The 16,576-nt window shown below is 38.5% G+C and overlaps 1 protein-coding gene across 2 annotated transcripts; it reads right to left on the bottom strand.

The window, feature by feature from the left end:
- Window positions 1–4,842: 4,842 nt before the first annotated feature.
- On the bottom strand, window positions 4,843–11,461 carry si:dkey-177p2.6 (uncharacterized protein LOC568712 homolog). 2 transcript variants are annotated; one of them, XM_041813152.1, is made up of 2 exons: window positions 11,347–11,461; window positions 4,843–7,852 (listed from the first exon to the last, which is right to left on the bottom strand). In XM_041813152.1, the coding sequence occupies exon 2, from the start codon at window positions 7,846–7,848 to the stop codon at window positions 7,078–7,080; it is 771 nt and encodes a 256-aa protein (XP_041669086.1). In that variant the 5' UTR covers window positions 7,849–7,852; window positions 11,347–11,461; the 3' UTR covers window positions 4,843–7,077. The 2 variants fall into 2 exon arrangements, with proteins under 2 accessions (XP_041669086.1, XP_041669085.1); XM_041813151.1 differs by having other exon boundaries at window positions 11,352–11,455.
- Window positions 11,462–16,576: the final 5,115 nt, after the last annotated feature.

The raw sequence follows: 16,576 nt of genomic DNA, 5'->3' as shown, positions 1-16,576 counted from the left end.
GGACAGAGCCAGCCAAAGATCTGAGCTTCAGTCCACCGCAGCCGACTGATGTCTGCCTGCAGAGAAACACTAAACCCAGCCTGAGTCACTGACGAGCAGAGACGAGCATTTTTACATCTGTACCACACCTTCAGTCTCACTCTGACTAATGTGTAGTCATCACAGATAGATAGATAGATAGATAGATAGATAGATAGATAGATAGATAGATAGATAGATAGATAGATAGATAGATAGATAGATAGATAGATAGATAGATAGGTAGGTAGATAGATAGATAGATAGATAGATAGATAGATAGATAGATAGATAGATAGATAGATAGATAGAATAGGTGAGCATAAGCAGTCAGATCAGCTCTCTCCACATGTTACTGGGAGCATTAGCAGTGGTTTTGTGCAGCAGTGCACGTGTTGCTCCTCCTCGTGTGTGACCACTCCCTGAATTCCAGCAGCAGAGCCCCTTCAACAACAACATCTACCGGAACTGCTCTTCTGTTTTACTCTCTGTAGTGTAATCACTCTCAGTTAAAAGAAATATAGAGTGTGCTGTATAGTTTTACCAGAAATGTGTGCTTTGTAGACTAATTTAGCAATGATTGCTATACTTTCATTTTTAAATCTTTGTTCTATATGGACTTAGAATAATAAAGGCTAAGGCATGACAGGATAATCAATGAAAAATAACAATGCTGGTAAAATAAAAATTACACATGCAGAGTGCAAGATACATTCAAAGATTAAAAAAAGATTCTTTAGTTTTAATGACTGTAGCCATTCCCCTTTTCCCCAAGTATTTGAAGCCACAGAGTAAAAGTCACTTTTTCCCTTCTGCAAATAGTTTATAAATTTTCATACTGAGGGTGGGAGGATTCCTCTAAAGCCAGTGTCACTTTTTTGTTTGCAGTCTTAGAATCTTAAGATATTTGTCCCTTTCTCTTGATATGTTTACATGCAGTTTGAAAAAGTCACATTATTTTGTTTGACCAACACTGGACTTTTAAAATGCATGTAAAATTAAATTAACTTTCCCAAAGCTGGATGAAAACACCTAGATAATGTGGTTGGAGATAGACTTACTCATGCAAGTATATGCCTCAATCAGACCAGCTCGGTCTTGGCATTCTGAGAATGCTCCACAGTCTTTAGACTGGACTTTGGCCCCAAAGTCAAATGGCATAAATGCAAAGCTTTGCAAGATTTGCCTGCCTTTCAGGGATGTATGAAATTACTGGCATGATATAGGTATCAACAGATATGAACATTTCTTCCCTTAAATACAGCTGATATATTAACTATACATATTGGCAGTTTAAATCATTTAAGCAGTGTTCCTGCAGATCCTAAAAAAGTCTTACAGTCTTTGATTGCACATTTGAAAGTTAAGCCCATAGCAAGTCTTTAGAAGTCTTAGAGCTCATACATTTTAGATGGCACATTGACTAAGACATGTCCTTATCCAATCCTTGTTTTCTAGCCAACTTTATAAGATTTTAATCATCTTCCACCACAAATCATTGCATAAATATTCTCCATAATTCAGGGAATTCTGCACTGGATGTTCTAAATTTTCTGGAGGAGAACCCTCTGACCTCTCTATGATTTATCTGACTCACTGTGATTAAATAAACTCTGTACTGTTGTAAAAGACTTGTCCAGTTCTCTGTCATGTGGGCGACCAGGTAATGCACTTAAAAACCTTTATTTTAACAGGTTTTCCCTGACAAAAAGCTTTTGCTGCTTTTTAATAATTAAACTGTTAGGAATCAGCTCAGCACACTTACAAAAACATGTCATTATAAATAACATCATACAACATATTGTTAGAATATAGGTGTTTAGTGGTCAGAAATCATCAAATTTGGGTATTTATGGCTGAAGCATTTCTTTGTCTGACTCCATGTGACACTTTATTAATAGTACCTTTAAAATTAAATAATTCAGCTCAGGTCCAAGATACCTAGAAGTTTCACACACCTTTCATTTTTGACTGTTTGCTGTGCAAAAAGTGGTATTCATTTTTCTTAGTTCAGGACTTGATATGGTCTTAAAAAGTCTGAAATTGTATTTTTAAAAGCATGATGGAACCCCGTATAGTGGCCTTTAATATCAGCAAAATGTATAAATTTACTGTCAGGTGGAGGTGGTTGCTTAGGGTGCCCTACACTTATGGATTTTTTTTAACTCTAAAAAGGTATGCATACTGGCACTGGTTAAAATGATTTAGAAGGTATTGGCATATTGAATATTGGCAGATATCCAACGTTATGCATCCCTTCTGCCTTTGAATATCACCATAAGCTAGACGTATGGTGTACCTAAAGGAAACCACAATATATGAGCTATAAAGCTTGTCCAGGTTTTCACTGTTTGAGCTACAACCAGCGAGCTGCCACCAGGAAGTAGGTCCACATTAACTAGCTGAAAGGGAGCCTAGCTCCATCCACCACAGAGTCAGAAAAGGACAGTGGTCCAATTATATTACCTAATCAAGCTATAACCATAGCTTAGCTTTACCAGGCATGTAAATGCACCGAGGTGTGCTCAAATATCCTGTCATGATAGAAAGCCAAGCAAAGACAGGGGATTCAGATACTTTTAAGAGATGCACTATATATAGTTTTTACATCTTTTTCATTTTGTTCAAATTAGAATGATGCAAAGCCTCTTGTAAAAGATAGTCCTTAAATTCATGATAAAAGTACACTAACAAACCTGAAAAGGTGATATTTATATAGTAAATGACAAATGTCACCTCAAGACACTTTACAAAAAGAGCAGGTCTAGACCATACTCTGTTAGATTCTTTACAAAGACCCGGCATAAATCAACCATGAGCACAACACTAAGCCATATTTTGCAAAGTTAAATGGCAAAGAAAAACTTCCTTTTAACAGGCAGAAACCTCAAAGAGAAGCAGCCACATATTAAACAGTCTGGGGCTCACAGAAGGAGACATGCAAACAAATAAACAACAAATAAAAAACACTGACCCTATTTCCTGTCACAGTGGTAAAAGTATACATAGTAAGAAGCAATTTAAGCCATGTTTAAAAGGATTACATCCCAGACAGCCATGTGGGGACTCTTTAGTTTTTCTTGTTTAAGTGAACTTGGCAGAGATGGGAGGAAAACTCAAGGAGACTTATTACAGCCGTGCACACAATCCCAACTTTGAGGAAATGTGATTCAATTGATTATTCTCATTAGATACTGTTTACTCTCAAGGATTTTACAAGGCATGTTTGACATTTTTTTTACCTTAAACCTCAAAACAGTAAAAATAAAACTCACGGCTACTGCTTAAGCAAATCAATTCATGATGCCACTGTTGCTTTAATGCAGTATTATGGTGTTTTCTAGCTAAGATCTAAGAACATTTTCCCCCACAGTATTGACCCATAGCCCCAGTTTATCTGCAGTAGAAGTGTGGATGAAATGTGAGATTTGACTTCTCCCTCGATACTTTCCATAACAGAGAAAATTTCCAGTTCTTTTCAGCCCAGTGGCACTACTAAAGCTTGTTTTACAGCAGAGCACAGACGCTGACTTTTGGAGGATCAGGTTTATGAGGGAGCAGCTGAAACAGCAGACTCCAGCATTGATTAAAAACAAAGGAACATATTTTCTTGAATTTGCAATGTCATGCTATCAGTAGACATCTGCTGTTAAATCAAGCCAGCACCAGAGGGCAGTGTTGACTGTGGTTTGAAACCTAGACCATGTGTGGAAAGTAGCTGCAGTGAGATTTTACCCTGAGTTTAGCTTCTCAGGCTCTAAATTGCCTGTCACTGGCTGTTTTATTTACATGTTGTGTTTTGCAGATGTTAATACAGATGTGGTAAGAGGAATGAGAGAAGTTGTCTTCTCTTTATTGTTGTTTTTTATACGTCTTTAAAAATGTATAGTAGGTAGGAGAGTGCAGTCTTCATTTTGAGGCCAGTAGAGGAGTAAAGGGCAGCATTTTGGATGCCTTCTACCTCAAACACAATCCAAAAGGATTTTAACATGCATTGTTAAAAACTCATAGTTAAAAAGAACTCATTCAGGTAAGGTTAAAGTGATGTTTAAGCCTTGAAGGCCAAACTCAGGGGCAAAAAACAAATCTAGTCCATACCCCACATGCAGTCAGTCCTGTATTGACTAATACCTCATTGTTTATGCATGATGTGCAGCAAGGCACGTTTTAGGGAAGCTGGCTCAAATCACTTTGTTTCTTTTGTGATCTGTTTTTGTAAAGTGGATGCCATATTGGTGTCTTTCCCTTAAAAACAGGTCTCTGTGATATTGCATAATGTGGCCTGCTTTATAGTGAATCAATGAAATAAAGACTCGCACACAGAAGTTAGGGTATTTTTACTGTATTATTGAATAAAATCTATAAAATATTATCCACAAAAAATACATTATTCATTTTCATCTTATTACTGAGTAAACTCTTCCTTCAGTTACATTTATATCATAATCCGCATCAACAATGCAGCTTGTGCTTTACAAACCCTACTGACGCTCTGTACTTTCATACATTTATAAATAACACTGCTGCGCTCTGCTTGTTTTTCGGTCCTGTCAGAAAGATTATATGAATGGCAAATAAAAACAACAGGAAAGTGGATTTATTTCAGGCTGAAATCCAACAGATTCACACTGTTTTTCTGTGCAGAGACATCAGGAGCAAAAACAAGTTGTTGTTGAGAAGCAGTGTGCTCCTTGCACATCAATCCAGCTCCTCGTACTCCTCATGTGATTGGTCGGTGGTCTGAGTCTGGGCAAAACAAGCCCTAGACCCCGCCTACTGAGCAAAGTGACGCAAGTTGCTTCCTCCCACCCCCTCCTCCTCCTCCTCCTCCATGTCCTCCTCCTCCTCCTCTTATTTTTCCCTCCTGGCCCTGGCTGCCACCTCCTCCCTCAGCTAGTTCACTGTCAGCCTGTCACGATACATTAAGCTCATATGCTACTAGTGTTCACCGCGCACAGAAAAAAGGCTAAGAAGAGGGAAGAAGAGATGATGGTTCAGGGTTTTAATGCTTTACATAACGGCTCGCAGTTCTTAGTTTTTCTTTTATCAATGAAGCTCAGGCAAGCACAAAAACCTTAACATGAATAAAAACTAGGTTCAGTAGTAAGGCACATTGTCGACATGGGAGACGGAGATGCGGACGGATTACTTTGGTCTGACAGGAAAGCGTTGGATTCCATTGGGTTGTTGTTTTTTTTTTCAGCCCAGTTTGAATGATAAAATAAAACTACATGATTTCTATCAGAGACAGTAAATGGTGTGAAACAGAACTGTCAACAGACAGACATTAGGAGGTAGAGCAGGAGTAAACCACAGATTGTGAAGGTCAAGCATCTGCTTCATCGCAGCCCTTCACTTCTTCTTCTGGACAGGTGATTAGAGTTTCAGGTAAAAACATATAAAATTGTTTAAAAACTGCCAACATTACAATAAAAGTTCATACCATCACAATGGCCATAAAAATACATAGGCTTCTGTTGTCTTTTACAATTCTGAGACATGGCAAACGTCCTGATTGTTGACATGAGGCGATCAGCTCCTCAGTCAGAACCAGACTGGGATTCTTTACATAAGATTTAAAATACATGTTTTATGCTGCATTCATGACATGTTGCATTTACTGTAAATACAAGCTGCCTAAAGGGATGTAAAGATGAGCATATCTCTTCTACAGGCTCTAGTATTTTGTCCCATTGTGTCACAAATGGTGCAGCAGAGTCAGCAAAAGCAGTAGAAATGGCAGCCAATATACTGAAAGTCCAAGGTCATAAAGAATCTAAATAATAAGTTACACTCACGCCCAAACAGAAGACTGTACATGAAAAGAATGAAGACTAATGCTGCAGTTTGTGGTTGGTTTTTCCATTCATAAATAAAAACAATATCAGATAAAGGCTTTCAGGACAAGATGTCAACCATTTTCCCACTTCTTGTGATAGGACCTGAATGTAGCGTTCAACTTCAAGGATTGGAAGCTTACTTCTTTGGCTGTAAATATCCCAAGATTCAGCGGCCACATTCTTCTTTTCACAAATAAATATATAAACCATCCATTTTCTGACTGCTGCATTCCCACAGCCACAAATTTAAATATCCTACATGGAGCGATAAATAAGCATTCAGTCCTAGAATTCAAAGGAAACCCAGGCCTTTACCCTCCCAGCTGGCTGAATCACACCCTCTTAAGTAATTGAAGAGATTTCAATTAATAATCAACCCGGGTCTGGTCTAACCGCCTGAGTAACGTAGGGCGACTCAGGTTCCCTCTTCCTGAGCGGGTGATTCACTCAGAGAGGTGGTGATGTATCAGCTAAAAAGTCATAAAAAAGGAGAGAAAAGTGGTATAAATAAATAGTGAGATTGAAATTTCAGGTTCCATCAGCTAAATCAAGGAAAACACTCTTATACTGTTTAATGTCATATTTTTCTCCATGTTACCTCACTTCCCTTACAGGTGATGCAATATACCTTTAGAGTACTGAATTTGTCAAGACATGTCTCGTCTACTTTTACGACAGATTGTTCACCCATTACTCAAAACAGAACGTGACATTCAACAGCAAATCCATCTGCTTTGTTGCCAGCTACTCATAGTGCAGAAATGGACTCTGTCCATTAAAGATTGCAGTTCTCCTTATTGAATGTCAACATGATAAAATAAATATGATAGGTAAAAATTACCTAAAGTATATTCAAGTTCAGATTTCTAGAAATATATGAGCATTAGCTCAAGTTTGGCCGATTATCAACCTGAGTTATAACAGTACAAAAGTGTTTAAAAGTTGTTTTTCTTTGTTTTCTTATCTCATGTGGATCTTCACTTGATTTTTCATATATATTTACCAAAATTAAAATGTAGGATGGTTATCTATGAATGAATTGCATAGGAATTAATGTTTCCATCAACGTTCATCCTGCTTGAAACATCTAATGGAACCTTAAAAAATCAACATCACATTGAGTGCATTTGCACTCGGCTCAGTCCTTGTTCCCTGTCTCCATTAACCTCAGCAGCTCTGATTGGACTCTCTATAAACTTGAAATGTTTAAGAGTTTATCTCAAGACTTAACCAGAATCTCCATGATGTGGTCCAGCTCATTCAGGTCCATCAGACATGACTGGAGAGTCCCAGTCGAGGCATGGCTGGTAGGGCGCATTTTAACGTCCTCGTCTGCCCAAAGCGACACACTAACCGGCCAGAAAGAGCCTGATGACCAGGCGGAAGGCAGATCTGAAGTCTCGTACATCGATGTGTCGATGTCCTCAAAGATGTCGTCCAGGGCGAGGTCGCTGAGGTAGCCCATGGCGTTTACTGCATCGCTAAAAGCATTGATCGTCGCCACGGGAAGTGATTTCTGCTGGTCGGGCGAGCTGTTTGCCTCCTGAGAGAGAGAAGAGGGAAGTTCAGGGGGAGACAAGTTGTCTCCCTCTCCTTCTGCACAACCTGGGCATGTAACCGGCATGTCCTCCCTGAGAATGCAGGAATCAGAGTGGACGCTGCTGAGGAGAACTTCAGGCGTGCAGGTTCCCACCCCGTCGCTTTGCATGTCCTCCTGTATCTGCCTGAGCGTGTTGATTAGCAGCACAGAGCGACGCAAGCTGAGCTCCACGCCGGCCTGGTAGCGCTGCAGTTTCTCCAAGCAGAGGCCAAGCACCCGCTGGCGTTGCTGCAGGTGGCTCATGTCGGACTTGGACGGACCCACAAGGAACCCATCTTCATCCTCCCGCTCTTCTTCACCATTCTTCTCCTTTTCGGCGGCAGCTGGCAGGGACTCAACCTCCAGCTCCTCCAGGCAGCTCCACTTCCGCTTTACACCACGACCCAACATCAGCCTGAAAAAACAAAGAACCAGTTAGATTTCATGTGTAATGCATGGACCAACACTCATTTTTAAAACTCAGATATACTGATGTTTCTGCAGCTTACATTAATTTAACTCTGCTGTTAAAATAGGGCAAAACCTCAAGTTGTTTTGGATTTTCTTAAAAATTTGCAACCTAATGAGATTGAAAAAAGCCCTAAGAAATATTACCAGGTCTTCTGGACAGGCTGAACAATTTACCTGAGATAAAAAAACAAAATCTTACAATCTATGCAATTAAATACACCAAAATATCACTAGGGCTACAACCACTTCTTGCTTTTATTATTGTCTCATATCAACAATGAATGCCTAAATATGTTTTTTCTAGATTTACTGTCAGTGTGTTAACAGACTTTAAACAGTCTGATTATGGAACATACTGAAAGTTACAATCATGACTATTTATGAGTGATTTATCATATTTACGAATATACTGTTGTAAAATCAGTATGGATTCCAGGGAGACAAGCCAACTAGATAAGAGCAAAGTTTTCCAAACATAATCTGCTTTTAATAAATGCTGCTGTAAATGTTGCATGTACAGGTCTTTGCCATTACACTGTATTTACACTGCAAATCACTCAGCACCTCAAAGCTTGTTTGCACTTCTGATTAGCTGATAAGCTGCATGTCTTAATTCAGTTTTACTTGTGCAAATGACAATCTTATCTAAACATTAAGATTTTAAACTAAGAAAATCTAGTTATTTCAACAGTTATGCCAAACTGCTGTAAACCAGCTGACTAATCCAAGGCTCTCAGAATTTTCAATAGCATGACACACTACAAAAAATCATTACAATCATCATTGCAAGTATCAGATAGTGCAGTAACTTAAAAAAAACTACATTTGCTTGGCCTCTGCTGCCCAGATTTACTTCTCCTTTCAAGGAACAAGCACTGAAAAAGAAAGCTTAAAAATAAATATTTCATTTTACAGTTATAATGTAAATTGCTGTCAGTTTTCTGCAAACTCTGTGAATTACACTTAAACAATGGCAGTGTTTCAGTACAGAAACATAATGAGCATTAAACTTACTTTCAATAAACAGGGACATTGCAGTTTAACGTGGTCTTAGTACAGAGCATAAAGCTGATGTGTTGCTCATACACTTTATAGCTGTTGCTAATTTCTAATTGCAGCATTCTCTGCAGTTTGGGTGGTGACCAGTGGTTATAGTGTATCTTTTAGAAACTGAAAACAAGACATTACCAAATACAAGGAGTCATGTGATATCAAAACAGATGTGGGAGATGCAAAGTGTGTGAATTGCATAAAAACACTGGCAATAATTCTGTACAGAAACATACTGAATTGAACTTGTTTTCATTAAACAGAGGTGTTGCCGTTTAACATGGTGTCAGTACAGAGCTGAGTCTGATGTGTTGTCCATAGACTTCAGTTATTGCTCATTTCTAGCTCCAGCATTTTGTGTGATTTGGATTGTATCCATGAGTTCTTCTGTAATTTTTAGAAACTGAAAACAAGAAATCAACTAGTTTTGGGTGTTTATGCCTTCTGTTTTTGTCCCTGTGGTATCAGAACAGATATGGGTGGTGTTTGATATTTACAAGTAGAAATCTAAGTTTAAAATATTGGTATTATGACTTGGGATCAACAAAATTATTGATGCTGATATTCAGCATTGGGTCAATTATCTGTAACTGTGTTTTAGATCATTGATTTCTGATAAAACTTAATCTATTTAACAGTACACTACTTTGGCACTGCTGTCAGGTGTGTCTCCTCCTCCAGCACTGTTTTTACTTTTCACTGTCTCAATTTAAATGAGCTCCATCATTACTACATAAGTTATGCATACATTAATGCATCAGTAGTTATAACCTAATAGTATAATATTTCATTCTGATATGCAATTTCTAAATACAGGCCTTATACTTGTATAAGAGTATTTTAACACTGTGGTATAGCTACTTTTACTCAAGTCAGGGGTGTCAAAACTATGGCCCAGGGACCAAATGTAGTCCGCAGCCTATTTTTGATTGGCCATCAGCAAACTCTTGATGTAAAATGCCCACATTTGAACATGAACATTGTGCTTGACTGTACTGAGCTACGTAGTTTCAGCACAAAATGGTGCTACTATGTTAATTCTGTAAACAAACATTTTGACAAAGATGTATTTTTGCTTTATTAGTGACTAAATTGGTACAACCCTGTCAATAGTGAACACACTTTCAACCAAAATGATAAAAATATCTTGATGTGTAACTCCCTGATGGTTTACAATAGCAAACAGCAGCACCAGTAACATTTTAGGGATGGAGCCAGCGGTAGCCAGGGCTGAATAGGGCCCCTTAAAATCTGATTGGCCCCCCCCAAAATCCTAAAAATGATTGTCTGTTTTATTTGTCAGCTGTTTACTAGCCATTCAGACATACTCAGTAACTTTGCATATCATTACCTACATTAGATTGGTTTTAAATATCCTCAAGTAGAGGAACATGAAATCTGCCCCACCATCCTTATACATTTCTGTATGTGGCCCTCAGTGGAAAAAGTTTGGACATCCCTGACTTAAGTGAACACTGGAGCAATTGTATTGGTTAATACATACATGAACTGTAAAAAGTGCAGTTTTCAGAGATAAAGACTCATTTATCATTGTAACTGTTCCTGTTAGCAACCCTAGCTTTGTAAATTAAGTTTTCATTTCAGTTCTAAGACATACAAAGACTTTCATCCTACTTAATAGATACAGAAAATCAGGAAAACATCTTTAACAACAGTAACTGAAAGTAAAGACACAGTCAGGTCCACATCAGGCTGCACTGCCTGCCCTGTACTAAACCTTCCATCCAGTTTATGTAACAGCACCAACCTAGCAAACATGGCTAATTCCCCAATCACTTTCAATTGATCAACAGCACCAAAATAGATCTCATAACATGACGAACAGCGTCGCAGGCTCATGCTGCTCAGAGTGTACAAGTTTACAGGATGAACATTTGAGTTTATCCATTGAAGACGTTTTAAAAGTGAACATTACAACTGTTATGAGTCACTGAGAGACACCCCTGCAGACTGTGAGACTTTACTCATCCATGCAGACATGGCTTAGTTAGCCTGGGTGCTTGTCTTTTAAAATATTCTCCTTAAAAACAGACGGGTACATGTTTAACCCCCTTTAAAGAGAGTTTGACCCCTAAAGAAGGCATTAATAAATGATTGAACTGTTTTAGTGGAGATACAAGCACCGTGTAACAGTAAAATATCATATTAAAGGTATTATTCCTACATTTTCAATCTGTTTGTCATAGTAAAAGAAGTAAACAAGTTCACTCCATCATACTACGTTCGCCTAGGAACCCCATATCACCCCCTAACCCCTTTAACGGTCCCTGGACTTCAGTTGGGTAACACCAGCCCCGTTTAAACCGAGTTAAAAAGCAAAACTTGATAACATTTGAAGCGAATGAATAAAAAGAGGTTATGAACAACCTTACGTGCCCTTCGAAAGTGTCATGAGGTGTCTGAATCCGTCGTGTCTTCGGCTCGTTTCGTTTCGTCGCCGCGTTCCTCCGCTATCGAGCCCCAGGAATATGAGGAATGTTCCGTCCATCCACAGCAGCGGGGAGCGGGGGGGAGCAGGCGGAGCCACGGAAGAGAGAGGGGGGAGGACGGCAGAGTGGGGAGCACCGGCACCTATCGGACGATTCTGATTGGTCCGTCGGCCCGCTGATCACGCGCCCTCCTCCACCTCTCACGGGGCAGCGAATGTGCGGACGTTTGTTCATACTGCGAGCTGCTGCTGCGTTCAGGAGCAGTCAAAGAAAATCAGAGAGAATATCGTAACACACGTGAGCGGAGAAACGGTCATCGAAAATACGAATTTTTGATGACAAAGGTGTATTTTCACCAATGTATATTTAAGTTTGAATAAAAATATTGATATGACCGTTCAATTCAGCACTCAATAACACAAAATCAACTTAAGAGTTTGGCTGTGGCTCGTTCATGATCCCTCCCTGTCTGTCATGGGATAAAATGCAATCTCATACTCATAGATGCGATTTCACTTAAGTGTGCAAGAGCTTTGGGTGTATTGTTTATGTGTGGGACATCTTTTGTGAAAGAAAAACTCAGATTTTTCATTTAAAGGGCTGTTAAAGGTACAAAATATTGTTCCTACATAACTGTACCATTAATGTGATATTGTAAACACTTTACTATAGTGGGCCATAATTGCCTAGTAATTTTATTATAATAAGTGATAACTGTCTAACTTAGCACAAAAGTAATGAAATGTGTGTCGGGTAGAATATTCTCTGTTGTAACAATGCTTATTGCCAATTCATTTTATACTGTTGGATAGCCTGTTTTTTCCTTTTAAATGGTGCCCCATGTATAAGGATCATGCATGTGTGGGATGAGCAGCAGAGCTATTCTGAACAGCCTATTCTGCCATCAACTTTTTTGGTGGATTGGATAATTGAAGTCTAAAAACACTAGACATATTTGCAATTTAACAACTTATACAGTGGCATGTAGAAAAACCATACACAGCCACAACAGCCTGGTCACACTTTACCATGGGATGGCATCCCTTTCTTCAACCAGCATTTATCACAAGTCAGCCAGTGTGGTTGTGTTGGTCACGAACAGAACGCCCAAGCTGATACCACACGTGTTAAATGGGGTTGAGGTCAGCAGTGTTGGCAGGCCATTCCATCCTCCCCACTCCCAAATTCTCAAAGCAGTCTTTGATAAACCCCGTTGGGGTCAAGCACTGTCTTTTCGAAGGATAGGTTTCTGTTTAGATTGTGGAGATATGGGATTGATACTGGTTTCAGAATCTCATCTCGTCATCTCTCAGCATCTAAATTGCCTCAGATAATGACAAGCCTAGTTTTCCAGTGAGGGGGGGGTCCCCCCACACCACCTTCGCCAAAAGATGTCACTATCCGTATAGCAGTCAGGATAGCGTTCTCCACGTCTTCTCCACACTTTGACCCTACAATCCAACTGCTGTGGGCAGAATCATCCTCCCTATATATAAAGTCTCATCACTGAACATAATGTTCTTCCACATGTTGCATGTTGCCGACAAACAGACCTGACAGTGAAGGGCAGTCATGGCAGGCCTTCTGGCAGCCTTATGAAACCATACGCTTATTACTACAACAATACTAGGTAATTAGGGCTCTCTAAAATAAAGTGTTTATATAACTAAATCTGAAAAAAAACACAGTTCTGTAACCCACTTAAGTAAAAAAGAATCAGTTTGAAGTTTACTAAAAGTACTAAATTTGTTATTAAATAGTCTATAATTTGAAATGCAAGCTTTCCTTCATGTGCAGTGCAAAGTTAACAGAATGTGACTCTCAAACTAGGCTGTTTTACTCAATAAATACCTTTATAATTAAGTGCAATACAACGGCAAATTTAGGACGTGATGGGAAATCATTATGCCTGCTATGTGCTACAGTCATGTGATTAAATAAGACAAACAGCTGGCATGTATGGTAGGTGGCCCAACTTTCATGTTTTCACTCAGCAATCGATGCTATACGTAAGGCTGCAAAATATAATACTTCTCCCAAAATATACATAATTAAAAGTAAAATTATCTGACTTTAAAAAGTACAAGTGCACAAGAAACCTCTCAATTACAGTAAGGGGAGTTAATGTTAATTTGTTACTTTCTACCTCTGTTTATTTTAGAAAGAGTTTCACTACTGAAATGGAAATTCTTTGCATGCAAGCAGAAGTTTTGCAGCCCCTTTTAACCAAAGTAAAGAGCAAATTTAGATAGTGGATATTCATAGTGTCATATCAAATAGGAAAGAAAAAGATAAAAAACTGAAGTAAAAATTAGAAAAGGATTGAGGGGAAAACGGAAGCTACAAAAAAGCTTCATTATGGTTCCACTTAGTTATTTAAAGAGAGAAAACATTCTTAGTATGTCCTTATCAGATAAAAAGTAAGACAGAATCTCCTGAAAATATTTTATCAGTGATAATATTCTCATCCTTTCTTAACTTTTAATGTCTGTAAATTAAACCATCCTGGTTTTGAAATCATTCTGCTGTCAGAAATTTGAAAATTTGTTCAAATCAGATCAATGGAATCTTTTGTCACTGGTGGTACAGTTTAAGTAAAAAGTAATTATTATTTTGACCCCAAAATCATAGAGAAAAGTGGTGACAGGTCACTTAATGTGGTCAAAGCTGGAAGACATGGGCTAAAATGTGTATACATGGGGGGGGGGCACTCTAAGCATGATTAAAAGAGGAATTAAGGAAGTAAATAACTCTTAAATTGTTTGTTATAATGGCTAGATTGTTTTAAAAGCCTAATTCTGTCTAAGTTAGAGCTTGCAGAAAGAAAAGCCCTGATGAAGACCTAAAAGGCTTAAACAAAACTTAAACAAACATGTTTGTTTTTTAAAGAATTTAGGCATTATAATAGTACTTTGAGTATCTCCTTCCTCTCTGTTAGTTTTCTATGATGGGAAGGCCTTTGCAATCATTAAAATCATGTTGGGTTTAGACAAAAAAGTACAGAGTTCTATTTATCAAGTATCAAGCATATGTGCTATTTCTAGGTTAGAAGTCTCATTTTGGAGCAGATAAAGAAAATTTATTTTTTTTCTTTAGTGGTATTTTATGAAGGGCTGCACAGTTGTGAAGTGGTTAGTGCTGTCACCACACAGCTAAAGGTGCTTGGTTTGAATCCTAGTTGGACTGGGTGTCTCTATGTGGACGGCATGCTCTCCACATGCATGTGGGACTCTTCCTCCAACAAACTGAAACCATGCTTGTTAGCTTCATTGGAGATTGTAAATCATCTTAAAGGTGTATCTTTCTGCTTGTTACTGACTGGCCAGTCGAGGGTGTACCCTGCCTCTCAACCTGGGACAGCTGGGATCAGCTCTAGCACCCTGCGTATTAAAACTCTGATGTATCAAAAATTAGAATATGGGTAGTACACAACTGTTACTGTTCTCTTTTTGATAACAGGCTCAAAGTGATTCTAATGAAATAATTACGAAATAGCTGTCAGAATGTAATATACTGTAATATATTTTTTGCCAAGGTAGAATATACAACACTCATTCATTTAGATATTATGCAACATATACGAATCACATCGAAACCTTTGAGAGGGCCTAGAAAGCTGCAGCGAGCACTTGAACGCACCATTTTAAAGGGACAGATGACTCAGAGGGGAGGGGGAGTGTAACCGGAAAGACGTGGAAGGAAAACTCCAAATAAGGAAACTCTTCATTCACTTTTTTTTTTTTATCCGTCTCTTCCTACTGAGGCTGTCACAGCTTCACTTCTACTTCTTCTTTCCCCATTACCATCCTTTGAACAGAAAATAGACCATCAGTTACAAAACTGTCGTGTTGATGGTCTTTGCTTTACTCTGTGTGTTAAAAGATCCACAATAAAATTCTAAATAGTGTGCCTCCTTGCTCTTTATTTTACATCAGAGCATAAAAACAAAACATGAAAGAAGCAAAGCTCTTACGCTGTATAATATTTATGTAAGCAGAGGTTCATTAATAAGAAGCATTTTGTAGAATATTTGACTTCTCTTTCATTGACAGTTTTCAGTGACTTATAGGAGACCAGCCTTTCTCAAACTTAGTATCTTGTGACCAAATATGAAACCCAAAAATCTTCTGGAACCCACCAGAACCCCCATATAAGCACAACACAAGACTCTAGATATTTAACTCTGTATTTTTGTTTCATAAACAGAACATTTTGAAGTAAACACTTAGTTTCTGACATTAATATAACAAGGAAAAGGTCTGTGGGGTCCTAATGCACAATTAAAAAAGCCAGCCCCTCCGCTTGTTTTGGCATCAGGTATCTGCACAGTTTCCTGTGCACAGTTTACAATGATACTAAGGTGCCATGTGGGTTGACTCTTCTGGCTGTGTTTTGTTAGTTGCGGGACATTTTTAAGAGTATGAACATTTAAAAAAAATATTTTATGGTAATTTAAGAATTGATTTCAGTTGCAATTATGTCAATGCTTTTATTTGTTGAAAATTTTGCCTTGGAACCCACCTGGGCTTTGTGACCCACTATTTGAGAATCACCGCACAAAGCAGCCCCAGTACCAGCCTATGGGACGGGGGTTACAGCACACAGTTGCACACAGGTAGAGGAAAAAGAAGTTAATCACTCAGTTAATCGTCTGCTTTAATGCAACTCAGTTTACTGCTGTTTTTCAAAAGTTTCGGGTATAATTTCTGATTGGGCTATAGATACAGACCAGGCAGAGAACATACATGCTCTCAGGTAAAGTCAAGCTGAATTTTTGGCCCTGATCTACAATCTAATGCAAACAGCTTTTTGATCTGTTGGTTGGCTTTTTCCTGGAGTTTCCCTTGCTTTATCCAAGAAAGGCAGAGTCCCCTCCAAGACCCACATGAGCCAGAAGGTGATCGACGGCTGTCAGAATTAACATCAATTTGAATTGTTTCATGGAAGAAACCCTAACAAAATACGTCTATATAAGCAGAGGTGTAAAAGGTACCAGACTATTGTACTGAAGTAAAAGTACAGTTACTGTGGTTAAAATTAGTAAGTCATTTAAAATTTACTCTGAGTACTGAGTAGCTACTTTTGATACCCAAGGGACTTTCACGGTAGAAGGTGTGTGAGGGCAGAATGTTTAAATGTGTTTTAAAGGACAAAATCTAAATTCAAAG

This window comes from Cheilinus undulatus, linkage group 18 (genome assembly GCF_018320785.1).
Source record: "Cheilinus undulatus linkage group 18, ASM1832078v1, whole genome shotgun sequence".
NCBI lineage: Eukaryota > Metazoa > Chordata > Actinopteri > Labriformes > Labridae > Cheilinus > Cheilinus undulatus.
This window is presented reverse-complemented; position numbering and strand designations above follow the sequence as displayed.